At 48.5% G+C, this 18,872-nt stretch overlaps 1 protein-coding gene across 2 annotated transcripts in view; it reads left to right on the forward strand.

The window, feature by feature from the left end:
* The window catches only part of PLCG2 (phospholipase C gamma 2), a 953,330-nt gene that overhangs the window by 679,878 nt on the left and 254,580 nt on the right, over positions 1–18,872 (forward strand). For both annotated transcript variants that reach the window (XM_069638435.1, XM_069638443.1), the window contains exon 19: positions 9,029–9,148. In XM_069638435.1, the coding sequence (XP_069494536.1) occupies positions 9,029–9,148 (120 nt within the window). The remainder of the gene's footprint in view (positions 1–9,028; positions 9,149–18,872) is intronic.

The raw sequence follows: 18,872 nt of genomic DNA on the forward strand, positions 1-18,872 counted from the left end.
TTTCACTCAGAAAGGCCCACTTTGTAGCTTCAGTTCCTCCAAGCTGAGGATCAGAGAAGTGCTACAATCTGTAAGGTGTGTCATTTTAAACATTAATGTGTTATTAACTCGTAAGCCACACCCTGTATTTTGAGTGTCACTTCTGAGTTACCCTTACTCAGCCCGGATGTTTCTACCACTGCTGCTTTGGGCACATTGGAGTCCCTCCGCCTAAGGAACCTGGTACTGTCCCTAAATCCAGTAATGTTCAATTTCCGCCCTCTTTAGGTCTGCAACCTTTAGGTCTGCAACCTTTGGCTCTGCAGGTGTTTTGAAGCTGCCGACGGAAAAAAACAAAAAGAAAATGGAGGAGGCGGCCCGGTAACCCCTGCAGGGGCCTCCTCTACCACTCCTCCCCTCCCCCTGGGTAAGGGGAGGGCTCGAGCGCAGAACGGCGCCAAGACAACCAAAAGCCAGCGAAGGGCAAACAATGGAAGTGGGCGGGGCAAGCCCTTTATAATGAGCGGGCGTCCTACAGCAGGAAGTATCCAGCACCTGCAGTAGGGCGCCCGCCCCGCCGCCAGAGAGAAGGATTTCGTTTTGTGTGTTGGAGGAGTCGTGTGCTTCGTGGAGGAATCACCCTGTCGGCGAATCATGTGCTTTGTGGAGGAATCACCCCGTCGGCGAAGTGCTGTCCAGGAAGAAGAAGAACCGGCGGGCATCTTGTCGGCGGCCCAGGCGGAAGGAAATTCCTAATCGCCGCTGAAGAAACTGAGCGAGGAGCTGGAGCCCAGGAGTGACGCGCAGGGAGCAGAGCCGGCGAACCCGGAAGCAGCATCAGGAGCGACGCTGCACAGGGAGCAGAGGCTGCGCAGGTGATCCCAGAAACAGCAGAAGGAGGGGCCGAAGCCCAGCCCAGGAGCGAGGCAGCAGACTCGGAAGAAGCCGACGGAGGGGCTGGAGCCCAAGAGCGAACACAGAAGAAGCAGAGCAGGCGGAAAGGGTTAAGGAGTGGCAAAGGGCACGGACAGTTACGGCTCTTGCCGCCTCCTGCCTAGCGACACAGCCAGGCCAGCAGGAGGAGTTGGCTGCACATATCAGGCTGCCATCATAACTAACCGGTGATTTAACCCGGGCTGCACAAGGGTGAAATCTTTTGAGTGCGGGCTGCCTTATAAGAAGCGGGGAGTTTCTCCCTACATCTTTCAAGGGGACGGAGCTCGCAGCACAGAGCGGAGGGGAATGCCTGACAGAGCCGCAAACTTTGTTTCCATAAAGGCTGCAATCTAGCCCTGTGCCCGGGTAGCCCAGTCAGTAAGGCAGCAGACTTTTAATCTAAGGCCCCTGTGCAGGCATACCTTCACTTCTTGAGCAAAGGAACGTTTGCTCAGCCGGCATAATAATGGAGCTGGAGGCTTTTTTGAAGATGGCGAGATTGGTGGCAGCAACGCATGGGCCCGATTGGATGAGCACAATGGTGGCTCATGCAGGACAGGAAACACCAGGGCCCAGCCAGATGAATGTCTCGCCACTGATGTTTCAGGACAGTGCCAGTGAGGGGGCACTGGTGGAGGTAGAAGTACAGGAAGAAGAAGAAGATGAAGAGGATGAGGTCCAGACACAGAAGAGGAAAAGGACTATGACTGCAAAGGCCAGGGCGAACAAGGAGCAGTCCAAGGCCGGCAAAAAACCAAGAGGGAAAGGGAGGGCGCAGGAGTATGCAGCCTTACCGGCTCTGATACCTGCTGAGGCTCCAGGGAACCGTGGGGGCACACCCAGCACTCCTGGAACCAGAACGGTGGAAGTAGCTGCGGAGGGACCCACATCCCTTGAGATGGTCAAAGGTATGTTCATAGAGTGCATGAAAGCATGGGGGAAAAGTGGGCAAGTGCAAAATATAGGTGCTAATGACAGTATGCTGGGAAACGTAGTAAATGGAAATGGTGCGCTATATAGCAAGGGATGACCCAGGGCTCAGGGGGGTCTGGGAGTGGAATTTATCATGCCTCTTCACCTGTGGGGGGAATGGGCTGGTACCTCAAAGGGGTGTGATTCCGCCAGAGGGGTTTCTGTTGGTCGGTTTGCCTAGTACAGGTCCAGTTGGGGGTGTGAGTCAGCTGTCCCAAGTATCCAGTCCAGCTGGGACACTGAATGGGCAAGGTTGGTGGGGGCAGGGGTCCGGGGCTCTCAATGTCATGGGGGAGAACCAGGCACAGCCTTCGCCAGGGGTCCCAACCAACTTGGGGGTTGTGGGAGCTTGGGGGCAGGTAACCCAGTATGGTAGAGCAATGCCAGGTTTTGCACCACTGCGAGCGGCAGTCAACTCATTGGTGTGGCACATTCCATGGGCCACCAAGGAGAGGCTATGGAGGAAGGAATTTGTGGACATCTTTGCCTTGTTGGTGATTGTACCTTTGGGGAAGGCTTGAAAGACTTGTCAGAGAAGGAGAAAGAAAAAAAGGAAAGGGAGAGGTCTAAGGTGGAACACACTATCCACAATTGGCTCAAGGGATTTAGAATTTACATGTCCGTGATGCTAGAAAAATACCCGCATGATGCATTATCAATGGTGGCCTACGAGCAATATATCCACGACCTATACCTGAAGTATGGGGATGAAGGGTGGCTGGATTATGATCGGGGTTTCATGATAAAAATGCAAGTGTGGCCCGCTATGTCTTGGGATGAGGTGGATGTCGGGGGGGTACATTGATAAGATGGTGCCGCCAGGGAACCTGGTGACAAAGAGCAAGGGGAGAAATCTCAGGTTTGGAGAGGCAGAGAGGGTTATGCGCTGCGAGGTAGGGGGTCCTTTTGCGGGCCCTCCTCCTGGGTCAATTGGGCAGCAACCTACCAGGGGGAGCGACCAGATGGCTGGAGGTTTGCAGAAGGGGATTGCTCCTATGGTAAAGCATGTACATTTAGGCACACAAGGGGCGGGAGCTTCAGGGCGCGCAGTTCCGCCGCAAGCGAGGCAAGGCATAAAAGCAACAGCAAACCTGAAGAGAAGTCAAAGAGAGAATGAGGTACTAGCAGAGAGAAGCAGTTTTTGACAAACCTGCGAGAGACATGAGTATGATTAAAACGAATTTACCCACACCAGTTAACCTCCTTGCCATGACTCCTTTACTTAATATATATCACAACAAGGTTGATGCAAAGTTGTTGTGGCAAGGGTTCAGGTGGGGTTTCAAGCTCCCGGGGGCAGGAGACCGGGGGTTTAGGGAGGCAACCAACTTACGGTCAGCACTAGAGAGGCCGGAGGTGGTGGAGCGCAAAGTGGAGAAAGAAATCAAGCTAGGCAGAGTGTTGGGCCCTTTGTCTTGCCTTCCCATGGACAATTTGGTGGTGTCACCACTAGGGCTGGCCCCCAAAAAAGAGGGAGGCCAGTACCGCTTGAACCACCACCTCTCCTTTCCAGAGGGGCAATCTGTGAATGACGGCATACCGGAGGAGTTGTGTAGGGTGCAGTATGCCTCCTTGGATGACGCTATACAAATGGTAAAAGCGGCAGGGAGGGGTGCCCTAATGGGTAAGTCAGACATTGAGTTAGCCTTCAGGCTTTTGCCAATTCACAGGGAAAGCCATCATTTGCTGGGGTTCAAGGTGGACAACAAATGTCTGCCGATGGGCTGTGCCATCTCATGCTCGTACTTTGAAGCATTCAGTACCTTCCTGGAATTTACTGTTAAAGAAAAGATGAAAGAAGGTGGGATCTTTCATTATCTTGATGATTTTTTATTCATTGGTAAAGAAGGGACTGGGGAGTGGAGGGCACTCATGGAGGCATTTCAAGGTTTGATGTTGCACTTGGGGGTCCCATTGGAAGCAGGGAAGACAGTAGGCCCTGCCACTATATTGACATTTCTGGGGATTGAAATCGTCTCAGTCAAGGGCGAATGCAGGCTCTCGCAGGACAAGGTGCAGAAATTGAAGGAGATCGTAAAGGGGCTGAAGGGGAAGAACAAAGCAACCTTGAGGGAGCTGCAGTCGCTAGCGGGTAACCTTAATTTTGCTGGAAGTGTGATACCCTCGGGGAAAGTGTTTGCCAGAGGTATAGAGCTGAAGACAGTGGGGCTGCAGCATGCTTCCCAACATGTCCGGTTGGGAGCGGAGGTAAAAGAGGACCTCCGGATGTGGGAAACATTTCTGGGGGAGTCAAATGGGGTGTCAATCTGGAGGGAGGATTGGGCCAGCAGCAAGAAGCTCAAACTATTTACTGATTCTTCAGGGTCTCACGATTTCAGGGCGATCTTGGGGGTCAGGTGGTGCGGCAAAGCATGGCCAGCAGAGTGGCATATGAAGGGAATCACGAAGGACATCACGCTGTTGGAACTATTCCCCATTGTAGTAGCATTTAAATTGTGGGGGGGAACACCTGGAGAACAAAAAAGTGTCATTGTGGTCAGACAATTTGGCGGTGGTTCAGATTATTAATCTGGGGTCATCAAGAAATCTAAGGGTGTTGGGGAACTCACTAAATGCTTTCTGGCTTTAAACATCGAGGTCAAGGCTCGGCACATTCCCAGCGTCAAAAACACGGTCGCTGATTCTCTGTCTCGTTTACAGTGGGAGAAGTTCCGAGACAGCTACCCAGAAGCAAGGAAGGTGATGGCCCCATTCAAGGAGCATTGGTGGGGGATGATTGGGGTGATCTGAGCTCCCTGATAGACACAGCTGTGGCGCCAGGCACAGCAAAGAGGTACAGGGCTTGTTGGGAACGGTTCACAGCATTTCAAAGGGACATACTGCCAGAAGGGCTGAGAGAGTTACCGGTGCGGACCTTTGTGGGCTGGTGCTGGAGGATGGGGAGAACCACAGCCTGGATGACATATCATTTGGCCGCAATAGCTTATTATGCCAAACAGCGGGGTGAAGGAGACCCCACCAAGGAACATTACATCACATTGGCTATGAGAGGATCGGCCAAGCAAACGGTACTGAAGCCTGGTGATAGGCAGCCCATCGACATAGTAAAACTGCATGGTTTAATTAAATGTCTAAATACAGTATGCAGCAGTAAACCGGAGAGAGTGCTATTTACAGCTGCCTTCACAGTGGCCTTCTTTGGGGCTCTCAGGGTGAGTGGGCTGGTGCCCGAAAACAAAGGGGGCAAAGGGAATGGCTTCTTGCGGTTAAGGGGTGTGTAAACAAATAGCACCCAGGTGGTCATTTATGTGCGTAGGTCAAAGACTGACCAGAAGGGGAAAGGGGTGGCATTGACACTACAGGCCATCCAGGCGAGTCTAGTATGCCCGGTGGCGGCCTTGGCCTGCTTCTTTCAGCAACGACCGCCTTCGGATCCAGGGACACCATTGCTGCTACACAGGGACGGGACCGCCTTGAGCCGCTTCCAGTTCAAGAGAGTTATGGAACTGGCATTGGCAAAGATGGGGTTAACAGAGGGGCGGTTCGGGACCCATTCTTTCAGGATCGGGGCAGCCACCTTCACAGCGGCCTGGGGTTTAGGGGCGTAAGACATCAAGAAGTTAGGGAGATGGTCGTCAGGGTGTTTTAAGAGGTACATCAGTCCAGAAAAAATGTAAATGTAGCATGCCATCTCATCTCCTTCTCAGAGGAGGAAGAGGTGCTCCATTTGGGTAGTGGGGCACTTGTTTGTTTCAAAAGCCAGGGCTAGCTGGACACCGCAGCAGGAGGAGCTGACGGCCGGCGAGTTCTGGATCTGGTGGCACGGGGTGCCAGGGATGAAATGGGCGCAGCTGCAGGGGCTGCTGCGGACGTTGCTGGGTAACCAGCAGAGGTCAGATGTGCTGGTCATCCACTTGGGGGGAATGATTTCACCAACTTAGGGAGGGGGGTCTTGTTGAGGGACATGATGTTCCCATTGGAGGAGATATCAGCACAGCTGGGGGAGACGCAGATTGTGTGGTCGGAGATAATTCCCAGGCCGGAATGGAGGGGGGGCGAGGACCACACAGCAGTTAAAAAATCTAGGAAGAAGTTGAATTGCGCCATGTCTAAATTCTGCAAGATCAGAGGCTTCCAAAACATCAGACATGGCCTGATCAGCTTAAAAAACCCTGAATATTTTTTAAAAGATGCTGTGCATCTGTCGGCAATGGGAATGGAGCTCTTCTACTAGAATATATGTACAAAGCTACTAGAGCTATAAAAGGAATCGGGAGAGAGGGGAGCCATGGTGGACGGTAACCCACCAAGTGGTGTGGCGGTGTTTGGGGGACTAAGCACAAAAAACAGACTCCGAATGAGCCAGGAGGAAGCCGGAAGGGTCTTTGCTTTTCTCGGACCAGTGCCTCTTGGGAGCCTAATGGCAGGGGCGTCTGGTGGAGACAACAAGGGCTCAGCTTCCCCCAAAAGAAACGGCGCTCTCCCTGCCCACGGACCCCTGCAGGGGCAGGTTAGGATCAGGCACAAAGGGTTGGGAGAGTTGGGCCTACTATGGACTTTATGCAAAGGAATAGGGGGAAGCAGGTGGATTGGACACGTAGCAAGCGCCACACTTACAGACTGGATTTCAATAAATGTGTGCAGTGATTTTTTTGTTGTGAAAATAAAACTGTGGCCAAGTTTGCCATTTTTTAAAAAAAACTACTGTCTCATTCCAGCTAATTTTCTTAAAGGGAACATAAAGGGAAACAGAGGAATGAGCAAATTGTGGCTTATTGGCTAGGGGTACATATGGACAAATGCAGGGGTTATGGACTACATCTCCCATCAGCCCTAGCCAGTATAGTTAATGGTGAGGGAACCCAATGACAATGTTTACGTTCTCAGCTACATCCATGTCTCGTGCCACTGATGCTCTTCATGCTTGTCAGTGCACACGTATTTGCTTTATTGTTCCACTAAGCTATATGGTAAGTAAATGTATTTCTACTAAGTAGAAAAAAGGCACACGAAGGAAGGGTATGTCTCCAAGACTTGGATGGCAAGAGGTGCAGCAACATTACTGAGGTAGCAGTTGCAGCCCTTTGGGCCTGATGCATCTTGTCTCCCCGCCCCTGTGTACTTTTCGGCTATGTGCACTCTGGACTAGAGGGATAGATCCTGTTACTTCCATAAGAGCCAACTAGTGCAGCAGAGGTGCGCATTCTGAGCAATAGGCCGAGCAGGCACTTTCAGACACTACATTCCTGCTAAAGCACGGCCAAAGGGCCCCGCCGCATTGCTCGGTTAGTTCAACATGGGGAAAGCTAAAATCGGGTTCTATTTAGGTCGCTAATAGTCCCATATAGCTCCCTTTCCAGGGACACCATCACCACATCCACGGGCTGACCCCCGGAGTGCAAGGATCTGCTTTTGCACAGGAGGCCGCAGGTGCCCCTTGTGCTGAAAGTGTTTGATTCAAACTCAGGGCCCTAGTTTGATCAGTCCCTGACGTTGCAGTTTGGGGCGGGGAGCCAAAGCCTTGGCTGTCTGTGGTCCGGGCTTCTGTAATGGCCTTTTTTGAAGCTGCCATTAAAACCTGGGCACAGAGGTGTAGATAGGAAATAATGGTGTGCTCTGATACGAGTTTCTCAGAGCTCATGTTATGCCTCCAGCCCCACCCGCAGCAGCTCGTGCACTAGAAAAAGAAACACGTTGGGATTCAAACTGCCGTCGCCTGACTACAGTTATAGAACGTGTGACTGCAGCTCAGTGAGCTAGCAGGCCTAAAAAGAAAATCAAGGCATGTACTGAGCGTAAGTAAGGCAGTGCGGTGCACACGAGGCCACTGATGGTCTGTCTTATGATTATGTTAATTACATGTTTTTCTCCAGAGCCCCCGATGTGCAAAATAGATCAATGAGCTACGCCAGCGCACCTAAATTGCGTGGCGCTCATAGGTGCTGCACAGGCGTGCTACTTCTCCCTCACAGCTAATTTTGCTCTGTGGCGTAACTAGAACGAGAGGTGTTAAAGCCTTGGAACCCGCTGGCTTTATGCACAGGCATAAAGCGGGTGCAGTCCATAGGTATCCATTGTACACGCTGCCTACTATACATGCATGGCGGGCAGCATGTACAATTAAATGCTGCCTACCATGTCCACATGGTAGGCAGTGTTTATTTGGAATTGTAAATTCTGCCTGCTGTGGGAGAATGGTAGGCAGAGTCTACTCACTTGCACGGCAGAGTGCCCGTGTGCAGGGCAAAATGCGGCATACACATGTGTACGTCGCCTTTTGCCATGGACATTGGTACTCCGCCTTGCAAATAACCAAAATTTGGCAGCATGGAACTGCTTACGTGCATATCTATATGTAACGGCTCCCAGCCCCCAAGTTACTCATTTGACAAAAATTAGCTCCATTGTATTCACACAGCACCTCTACATATTACACATAACAAACAAATAACATTACAGACAATGGGCCCACAGTAATCGTGAACTGCTGAGGAAAATCAGACACAATACAAATATTTGTGTTACCAGTTTTGCACTCACGTTTGCAAGTAGTCAAACTGATCATTAGAGCAAAGATGTCTGTAAAACAAAAAATGCCAGGCCTTAATGTCTTTTTGGTTGTGTAGCCTTCACTGAAAAAGCTCGTGTTCCAACTCGGGCCACAGCGATCACAGCAAGCAGCAAAGGAGGAAGAGCTTTTTCTATGATGGCTCCGACCCTCTGGAACACACGGCAGCCATTGATTCGCTATATGACCTATTTGCTCACTTAAGGAAGACTCCTCTATTTCCATAAGATGAAGTGCGTTGACCTCTCTGCTTTCCTTCTCTTGGGTTTTGATTACAGTTTATCATTGTCATGAAGGTTGTTGTGCTGTGTGCAAGTGTGCACTTTCATGTGCACTGTATCAGGTGCACAATATGAAAAGGAATCATGTATTTATGTGGTTCTCTGAAGCCTTTTCCACTTTCAGGCCCAATGTGTCACTATTTCCGGAATGGGAGATGTCAGTAAAAAAGACCATATTATTTAATGTTTGTTTTTGGGTAGTTCTGACGGTTACAAGAAGACCATGTTGTGCCAGTTTGTATAGCAACTATTTTAATGCCTGGTTTCCCAGTCCTAGTTCTTTCTCTGTCACAAAGTCTGCCTTTCTAAAGTGCCCTGCTCTCCTTTGCAGCTGGTACTACAGTAACCTGAGCCGCGGGGAGGCGGAGGACATGCTGCTGCGAATTCCACGCGATGGGGCCTTTCTGGTCCGGAAGAGAGACCCGCCCAATTCCTACGCCATCACCTTCAGGTAGGTGAAAGGGAACTGTGTCAGCTTGTCATCTGGGAAAGGCAAAGGTTTGTGATATGGCAATGTGGCATTCATCCAACGTCCCTTCTGATAGCACACGAAAGACCAAATTGGCAATACCTGAATCCAAATTCTGATGGATGATGCCCCATTGTCTATCTTCCGTGGTTGACTTTCACCAACTTCTCATTATTTAACGTCACGCAAGGGACAATGCTCCCAATGTTATGCATCATTCCTGTTGATGCGTATTAATCTGTAATTCTCTTCCTTCGCTCCACTATTCGAGCATTATTTCATTCAATCTTCTTGAAAGTGGTCACTCCTTTTTCCATTGCTCACTTGCCCAGAGGCGTTTTGCGGCGAATCAGCGTGCCTATGATTGTGGGGTGCTCTTGCTTTTTTATGGGTGTTACTGGGGAATTGATGGTTTGGTTTGGAGGAGTCACACATGCCGGATACCTATCCCAGCATGGGCTAGCCCTTAGGATGCCAGCACCAAACTGCAATCTGTTTGCTTATCTTCACATTTGAGAAAAGTCTGGGGACTTAGTGTGAGCAATCCTCAAACACTGTTGCGGTTCCCGTGGCTACATGTAAGCTCCTGATTGCCTCACTCTCCATTTTACTTTTGACAAATGGAGAGTAGTTTAAACCTGTGAGCACCTGAAATCCTGAAGGACTAATGATGCGAGGGGTGCCTTTGGTGAAGGTCCATAAGCAACGAGCGATGGTTAAGTGAGGACTATAGCAAGAACTGCCTTCCACAAATCGTACACTCCATGAAGACGGCTATTCAGAGTATAGCCTGGATCATCATATGTAACTGAGGTCCTGAGAAGGCTGCGGCTTCCATAGTCAAGAACCAGAGACAACTGATTGTGCCTGGGATGTAGTTCATTCTCTTCTTACTTAGGGAAAACAAACATAATGAGCCAGGATGGTGCTCGCCCACCTCTCTTTGTGGTGACAGAAAAAGATTCAGACTATACGCGTTTTGTGCCTTTATGCTTTTATTTAAAAAAAGCATTGCCTGCTTTAACATCATGTCAGTGGCACAGTGAGTAGAGCACTCGCTTTGACATCCGTGCAGATCCTGCTAACGTAGGTTCGAATCCCGGCGGGGCCAAACTCAGGCTTACATCCTTCCGTCCGAGGTTGATAAATGAGCACCACACACTGTGGGTAATAATAAGCAGCGCTCAGATACCTGAGGGCTCGTAGCGCTATAAAATGCCAAATTATTTATTATTATTATTATGTTCCATAAACACAAAGAACCCTGATGGTAAGTCAGAGTTAGCAGGGAAAATGTCAGCCTTCACAAGAACTGATTCAGAAGACCCTTTGTACATCTGCTGAAGAAGGAAATAGGTGAAACCCCACAGGCCTTCAGATACCCCAAATCCAAGTCCCGCTGGCACCAACACTGTCAGTGGCCTCACAGGGTCCATCAGAGCAGAATACATGCCATAGGTGCTGAGAGTAGGAGGGACAGTCGCACTACCTCTGTACTGTGGGTGGACATGTTGCGGGCCACTCCAATGCCTTTCCTGAAGTTTATCACACAGTACCAAAGCCTCTACTAATAAAGCATAAGCCAACAGGTGCAAGTAGGACATATCTGTGTGTTCCAGGTGAGGTGATACAGTGTATTATTCATTTATCTGGCATGGCAGAGAAGAACCAGACCTTGTTACATGCATATTCTGCATTTCCACCATTAAAACCAAGTTATGCAGTTCTTACATTTGGTGTTGTCATGGTTTAGCAATTCATTGAATAGCCTTTGACCTATGAAGTGTGTTAGGGCTTCTTCTGCACTGATTGGCAAGAGAGAGGAATTTCCCTAAGATTGACTGGGAGATGTTCATGCCATGGAGCAGTGCATTAAACCTATTATTCCCCTCCTCAAAGCACCCACTAATGGAAATAATAACTACAGTGAGTATTACATTTCTGTAAACATATATTATTGACATGTGGTTTGCCTTGTATGGTAATGTTTATTTGTATAGTGCCTATACACAATACAAGTGTTTCAAAGTGCTCAACGAGGGGGCGAGGGGAGCAGGGGAGAAAAACAGTCATTCAGAGCTCTTGAATTTCTGAACAATAGATGTCTGCCCGCCAGGCAGAGTAAGTGCATAAGTACATATAACAGGGTAGATGAAAGCAAATAGGTCTGACAACGATTATGCAGTTTTTCCAAGAGCATAGGGCACAACCATGGAGGAGGGGAGACGGGGGAAATGAGAGACGATCTTCAGGCATGGTGCGATCAGATCGTGCGAGTGCACAGCAGGTACAGGAGAGGGGAGAGTGGAAAGTGCATGGGGGGACAAGTGCGACTGGTTAGTCAGAGAAACTGGTAAGTGCTGAGAGAAGTCGTTCTCATGGGTCATTGACCAAGTGCAGCAGCAATGGGGCAAGTGCAGGCCCTGTGGAAAGTGCTGGATGACTGGCGAGGGAGCCTGGGACCTGTGAGACTCTGAGGTACGCCCAGCGGCCAGTCGGCAGCTGTGTGCAAGGGGAGGGGGAGAGGAGAGAGGGATTAGCAGGGCAAAGGATATGTATTTCTGTAACCCGTGTATGTATTTCTGCCAGTTTTATGGGCCTTAAGCTGAAAATAAAGCTGTCTTGACTGACTGTTTGTGCTATCACAGCTTAGAGCAAGTTCCATATGTTTTAGTTGGATGCAGCACTGTGTCGTGCCTTTACATGGGGGCTAAGACGGCCAAGGGTGTTTGGGTCAGTTCAAAGGCACTGATTTTAAAGTATATAACAAAATGGGGGGCACTCCCCAGTTGTCCTTTGCCAAATGTTCAGATTTAGTTATATTACTATTACTTATTCTTCTATTTACAGCTGGTCCGATAGCACAGCGACATCCGTGCTGACGCAAGTTCGAATCCCGGCAGGGCCAAACTCAGCTTTTCATCATTCCGAGGTCGATAAATGAGCACCACACACTGTGGGTAATAATAATAAGCAGTGCTCAGATACCTGAGGGTTTGTAGCGCTATATAAATGCTAAATTATTATTACTATTTATACATAGCTGGAGGCGCTTGGGCACTTTAACTAAATGCGCCACAGGAGAAAAACCCATAGGTAGAGGCCACTCTCCCCTCACAGGCTAAAAAGAGTACCAGAAACATGAGTACGGTTGTGTCAGTCAACTGCCAATATGTGAAACCTAGAGCTCACTTACATGCATGTAGACACTTTGGAGCACATTCTGTGAAGGCCCCAGAGTGTTGAAACTTGTGTAAAAGGTTTGCACATGTTACATCTCATTTAATGCTCCAGGGAATTTTGAAGTTGTTTGGGAAGTAGAGTACTGGCACGAACCCAAATTAACATGCCTGCCGTCCTCTATCAGCTCCAGCCTTCACCCGCCAAAAACAAATGCATGTACTTTTTTAAAAAAATGTATTGTGCAACAGCCAACATTTGACTTTTAACACATTTACAACAATACAAAAGATGATTAAAAATAAAATTCTTCAAGCAATTTACAAAATCCACATCAATAAAATCTTCATCTTAAAAGAAAAATAGAATAACTAACTAAACACACATTAGAAACAAAAATAAGACTATTCTCCCAGAGAAATCAATCAATCTGTAAATCCAAGTTTCACAGAAGAGAGTTCTCCAATATAAGAAGCAGGTTTATTACACAGAATCCATTAAGGACCCTCCATAATAAATTTGGCCAGAATGACACTAGTTTCTACGATCTTAATCCATACGTAAGTGAGACTGGATCACCGATTAAATAGATTTCTCTTAGAGCTCGAACAAGTTCCATGGAGAGAGCAGATTCATGGCAGGAGGATAATCTCGCCCAGAACGCATCAGAATCAAGCCAGGATAACTGATGAACAAACCTACTAAATCTTCTGACCCTCATATTCCAAGTACCCTGACAGTTGGATAATAGATGCTTTAAGGCCTGGACCTTGATTGAGCACTTATCACAATGTGGGTCCATTTTCCCTTCTCTATCTCTAGAGGATAACATCTCTTGAGTAGGAAGTAGATTTAAACAAAATCTAAGAAGGGATAGTCCAAAGCTCAGATCAGGTGTTATTTTTAGATAAGCGGGAACCAAAGAGAGAGGCTTATCGACCACAGAAAATGAGGCAGATCTTTTCGTCCTCTTCATACTGTCAATCGTATCAATCCAGTCTCTTTGTTTCATCTTTCGTTTTACTCTGTCTGTATTCTGGAGCAATAAGGTCGAATCACAATCCGCTCTCTCTAAGATTTCCAGGCATCTTTGCTTGAACTTCGCCAAAAATAGATTTTTACCCTGATTTAATTCACCTGCAATTTCCTCAAAAAGTGAATTTTTAGGGACATCTAGAGCTGATCTATATAGAGTTAACCACTTCCATTGAAGCCATGATCTAAGAGACAGCAGTCCCAACTCATACCGAAGAGAGACTATTGGAACGCAATACGGAAGTCCCAGGGTACGTTTCCATAACCTGGCTTCCCAGGGATCCCACTCAAGGTCCATTGATAAGATGTTGTAGTCAAGACCAAATGGAAGAATCGGGTGTAACGCTCACCTGATTCCCAGGGAGGCGCTGGTCTTGGCAGGGTGGTAACTGTATCTTGAAAAGTGAAGTGCAGGACTCGATTGGCTTCCGGGGCTGGGCCTCTTCGCACTGTGTGTCTAACTCGAAGAGTAAGATGTCTGCAGGTGAAAGAATATGGGGTTAATGACCTGGGATTGTCGGGTGTCTCTCTCTCTCTCCCCCTCTCACTTTTCCGTGGAGCCCCAAGGTCAACATGCTCACCTTAGATAGGTGAATGCTGGACACTCCATCTGCGTCTGGTGCAGGGTGCCGTTACCAGTTCCTTCACTGGGTTGAAACCTAGGCCTCTTGACTTCAGAGGATTGCTAACCGTCATTAACTGCACGAACGGTGAGTTTCCGGGCACCTTTAATGTCCTTACAGTCTTTAGGTGCGTGGGCACGTTAGTATGGAATGGGGCTCTGTATAATGTTCTTTTCAAATGGTGCCTTTTGTCTTGCAGGGCTCTTGAGGCGGAAGATGGTGGTTTGAAGAGAGCCGGAGTTCGAGCCAGCGCATAGGAATGAAGCGCTTTGGAGTGCGTAAGTAAGTGCCTGTTGCCAGCTTTCGAAATGCACTCCAACTGTCTCTTTTCTTTTGCAGGTATGAGTTTGGATGCTGAAGAGACTCTGGAAAACGCCGGGGTATTTGCAGGTGCCTAATTGTGGAGGGCGCAATGGCGCGTGAGTAAATAGCCTGCCTAATGTCTCTCCCTTTCTCTTTCAGGTGCAGGAATGCAGCGTTGAAGAAAACTGGAATTTGAGGGGTGCCGGTAAGTAAATTCCCCACAGGAATAATTATGCTTTTGTCTTCACAGGCTTTTATAATGGCGGAGGAGCAGCGCGAAGAGTTGGTAACTGCCGATGGATCAGGTGAGGAAAGCGCTGCGAGTGAAGGTTGCTGTGCTAACCTGTTGTTTCTTTGTCTTTGCAGGTGCTTCTGAAGGCTGGATACAAGAAAGGTAAGCTTTTGTTCTCACAGGTTCAGGATCGGAAGAATGAAGACTGGAACCGACACGGTGAGCGTTCTGCTGCAGATGCAGAATAACGCGAAGCACGTTGCATCAATCGGGTGTGGTTTAAATAGCCTTGGAGTGATGAGGCGTCTTCCTCCACTGCCTCGCCCAGGAAAGAAAAGAGTTCCTGTTCTAGAAGAGTTCCAGTGTTGTATCCAGGGAGTGGAGCCTGCCCCGTTCTAGAAGAGTTCCAGTGTTGTATCCAGGGAGTGGAGCCTGCCCACCCAGGTAAGAAACTAGTCCCGGCTCGTAGAGGATTCCCATATGGCTGGTAAGTAAGCAGCATGGTCTGCTGCAGGTAAGTCCACCCAAGCATCTCATCTTTATACATGTTATGAGCCCGGCGCTTCCAGTGCCGGGACCAGTGATTTTGATGAGCCTGGTGCCACCGGCGCCAGGACAAGGTCCAAAAGGTCCCAATGGGGACCGGCTGGTGCCTAGGATGAAGGTTAGAGGCCTGCTTCCAAGGACGTTGGGCTGGTCCTAGCCCCTTGGAAGCAGTGATCATGACAGCACCCCCCTCAAGGGCCCTCCCAAGCGCATCTTCTCCGGGGGTTTTGGCTTGTCGGGGTGATTTAGATGGAATTTCTTGACCAGATGAGGTGCATGGACATGTTCTGAGGGTTCCCAAGACCTTTCCTGGGGGCCGTATCCTTTCCAATCAACCAGGTAGTATAACTTAGATTTGGAGATTTTGGAGTCTAGGATGTTCTTTACTTCGAACTCAAGTTCTCCATCCACTAGAACAGGTTCTGGGAGTTTGGTCAATCGGGTTTCTGGTTGTACTGGTTTTAGTAGGGAGACATGGAATACTGGATGTATTTTCATATGAGAAGGCAATTCCAATTTGACAGCCACCGGATTAATTATGGCAGAGATGAGATAGGGTCCTAGGTATCTCGGGATGAAAGTGCGGGGTCCTTTTAGAGGCAGGTGCTTAGTGGATAACCAGACCTGATCTCCCACAGAGAAGTGAGCGGCCTCTTTACGGTGTAGATCCGCTCCTTTTTTGTATAGTGCTTTAGCTCTTTGCAGATGGGCAGTGGCTTCTTTAAAAGCATGAGTGATCACCGAGTGCAAGTGATCCACAGCAGGTGTTTCGGGTTTTTGGGGAGGATCCAGGTTAGAGGTCCTAGGATGTGTTCCGTATAACAGGAAGAAGGGAGTCTTCCCGGTTCCAGAATGGATCGAATTGTTATAAGCATATTCAGCGATCCAAAGGATGTCCTTCCAAGGGTTTTCAGTTTGTTGGAGCATGCAACGTAAATATTGCTCCAGAGTTTGATTTGTCCTCTCGGTTTGTCCGTCAGTTTGGGGATGGTGACTAGTTGAAAGTCTCACATCAATCTGGGCTAAGCGACAGCAACTTCGCCAAAAGTGGGAGATGAATTGACTTCCTCTATCGGAGACCAAAACCGAGGGAAAACCGTGTAACCGAACAATGTTTTCTAGGAATTCTCGGGCTAACACTGAAGCTGAAGGTAGGCCCTTTAGGGGAATGAAGTGAGCCATCTTGGAGAATAGATCCACGACTACTAAAATGGTATTATACCCTGAGCACGGAGGTAAGTCAGTGATGAAATCCATGGACAGGGTATGCCATGGACAGGGAGGGATGTCAAGCGGGTGTAAGAGGCCGGCTGGTTTCTCCTTCTGGCTTTTATTCTGAGCACACACACCGCAGGAGATTACAAAGTCTCTAATGTCCTTCTTCCATGATGGCCAACAGAAATGTCTTTTGACCTTTTCCATGGTTTTGGTAATGCCAGGGTGGCCCTCCATTAATGAGTCATGATAACAGGAGATTACCTGTTTTTGTATTTTCTCACAGGGCAAGTACAATCGTCCTCGGAAATATGGTAGGTCTTGATCCACTGAGAAGTCCTTCCCCTTGAGTTGCCAGTCCTGTAATTCTGCCGGAGTTAGGAGTGATTTGACCGTTGTCTCGATGTCTTCAAGGGATTGAGCGCTGACCAAACCCAAAACTCTTTGTTCAGGGATTATGGGTATTGGTTGAGGATTGGTCAAGTGTTCATCTATTCCCATCCGGGAGAGGGCATCTGCTTTTCCGTTTTTACTGCCTGGTCGATAAGTAATTATAAAGTCAAACTCAGCCAAAAACAGAGCCCAGCGGAGCTGCCTGGAAGGCTGAGCTTTGGCCGTCTTCAGATATTGTAAGTTGCGGTGATCTGTCATTACTGTGACTGTGTGTCTGGCTCCCAAAAGGTAATGCCACCAGGCCTTAAAGGCCGATCTGATAGCTAGAAGTTCCTTGTCTGTAATACTATAGTTGATCTCGGGAGCCGAGAATTTGCGGGACCAAAAGGCTACAGGATGTAATTGGTGTGTAACTGGATCCCTTTGTGATAAAACTGCCCCCATAGCAAGGCTAGAAGCATCTGTTTCAACGATGTAGGGGAGTTCTGGGCGGGGATGTTTCAGAAAAGGTGCAGAGATGAATTTAGCTTTTAAGTCTTGGAAAGCTTGTTCCGCCTCTGTAGACCACTCAAAACGTTTGTTTTTCTTTAACAGAGCGGTGATGGGCTGGACTATTCGAGAGAATTCGGGAATGAACCTGCGGTAAAAGTTAGCGAAGCCTAACATGCTTTGAACTCCTTTTACAGAGGTTGGTGAAGGCCACTTGATGATTGCATCGACCTTTTTTGAATCCATTTGGACTCCGTTAGGCGACAGTATGAATCCCAGGAATTCAACTTCAGTTACGTTGAAAACGCATTTTTCAAGCTTAGCAAAAAGGTTATGTTGACGCAATCTCTCGAGGACCTCTTTAACGTGTTTCCGATGTTCCTCTTCAGATGGTGAATAGACGAGGATGTCGTCAATATAGACATCTACACACACATCTATGAGTTCTCTGAGGACGTCATTCATAAAATACTGGAAGGCGGCCGGAGCGTTGCATAGTCCAAAGGGCATAACTTGATATTCAAAAAGCCCATACTTGGTGCGGAAGGCCGTCTTCCATTCATCGCCCTCTTTTACTCGTACCAAATGGTAGGCTCATCTGAGATCCAACTTTGTATATATACATGCGTTTTTAACTTGGTCCAGGAGTTCAGGGATCAAAGGCAACGGGTATCTGTTTTTAACGGTGATTTGGTTCAGGGCGTGGTAATCTATACAAGTTCTAAGGTCTCCTTCCTTTTTCGGAACGAAGAACAAAGCCGAAGAAGCTGGGGATCTTGAAGGACGGATAAACCCGTTAGCTAGGTATTGGTCCAGATATTGTCTGAGGTGGAGATTCTCTGGCTCGGTGAGGGCATAAATCCTACTGCAAGGAGGAGTAGATCCGGGTATCAGGTCTATTTGACAGTCGTAAGACCTATGAGGAGGCAGGGAGTTAGCTTGGTCCTTCTGAAAGACGTCTTGGAATTCCTGGTATTCAGGAGGTAGTTGGGGAACCTCAGAAGAGATTGCTGCCAGTGAAACGTCGGGCCGAGGATAACAAGTGGGGATACATTCAGGAAACTGAACCGTTTTTGCTCGCCAATCGATCTGAGGATTGTGCTTCTCTAACCAAGGAATTCCTAGAATGATCTGGAACTGAGGGGCCTTGATCACATCTAACACGATTTTCTCCCGGTGTCCATCTTCGCTCACTAACGTCACTTCCTGGGTGGTGTGAGTTACTGGTCCGGAGGCTATCTCCGTGCCATCCACAGTAGTAATGACGTCTTTTACTGCCTTGGGACAAAGAGGTAGATTCATCCTTGATACCATTTCACGGTCCACATAATTGCCGATTGCTCTGCTGTCGATGTAAGCTTCAATTGCATGCAAACGATCCGGACGTTCAGGGCTATTGAGGACCATAGGCACCACGAAATGCGAGGTCACGGAACAGATTTTAACGCTCGGCAAGAGGACCTCTACACTTGTCGGGCTAGGTCGTTTCCCTGCTCAGAATTTGTGGTACAGGTAACTGCAGCTCCTACAGCCTTCTTAGCTGGTTTCACTGGACAGTCTCGAAGAAAGTGCCCCGAGTTTCCGCAATAGAGGCATAATTGCAGCTGTCTTCTCCTTTTTTGCTCTTTTTGGGTTAATGGTCCTTTCATGCCCCCTATTTGCATGGGTTCCACGGTGTCAACTCCCCTAG

Source organism: Ambystoma mexicanum, chromosome 1q, assembly GCF_040938575.1.
Source record: "Ambystoma mexicanum isolate Mex_15411 chromosome 1q, UKY_AmexF1_1, whole genome shotgun sequence".
NCBI classification, from domain to species: Eukaryota; Metazoa; Chordata; class Amphibia; order Caudata; family Ambystomatidae; genus Ambystoma; species Ambystoma mexicanum.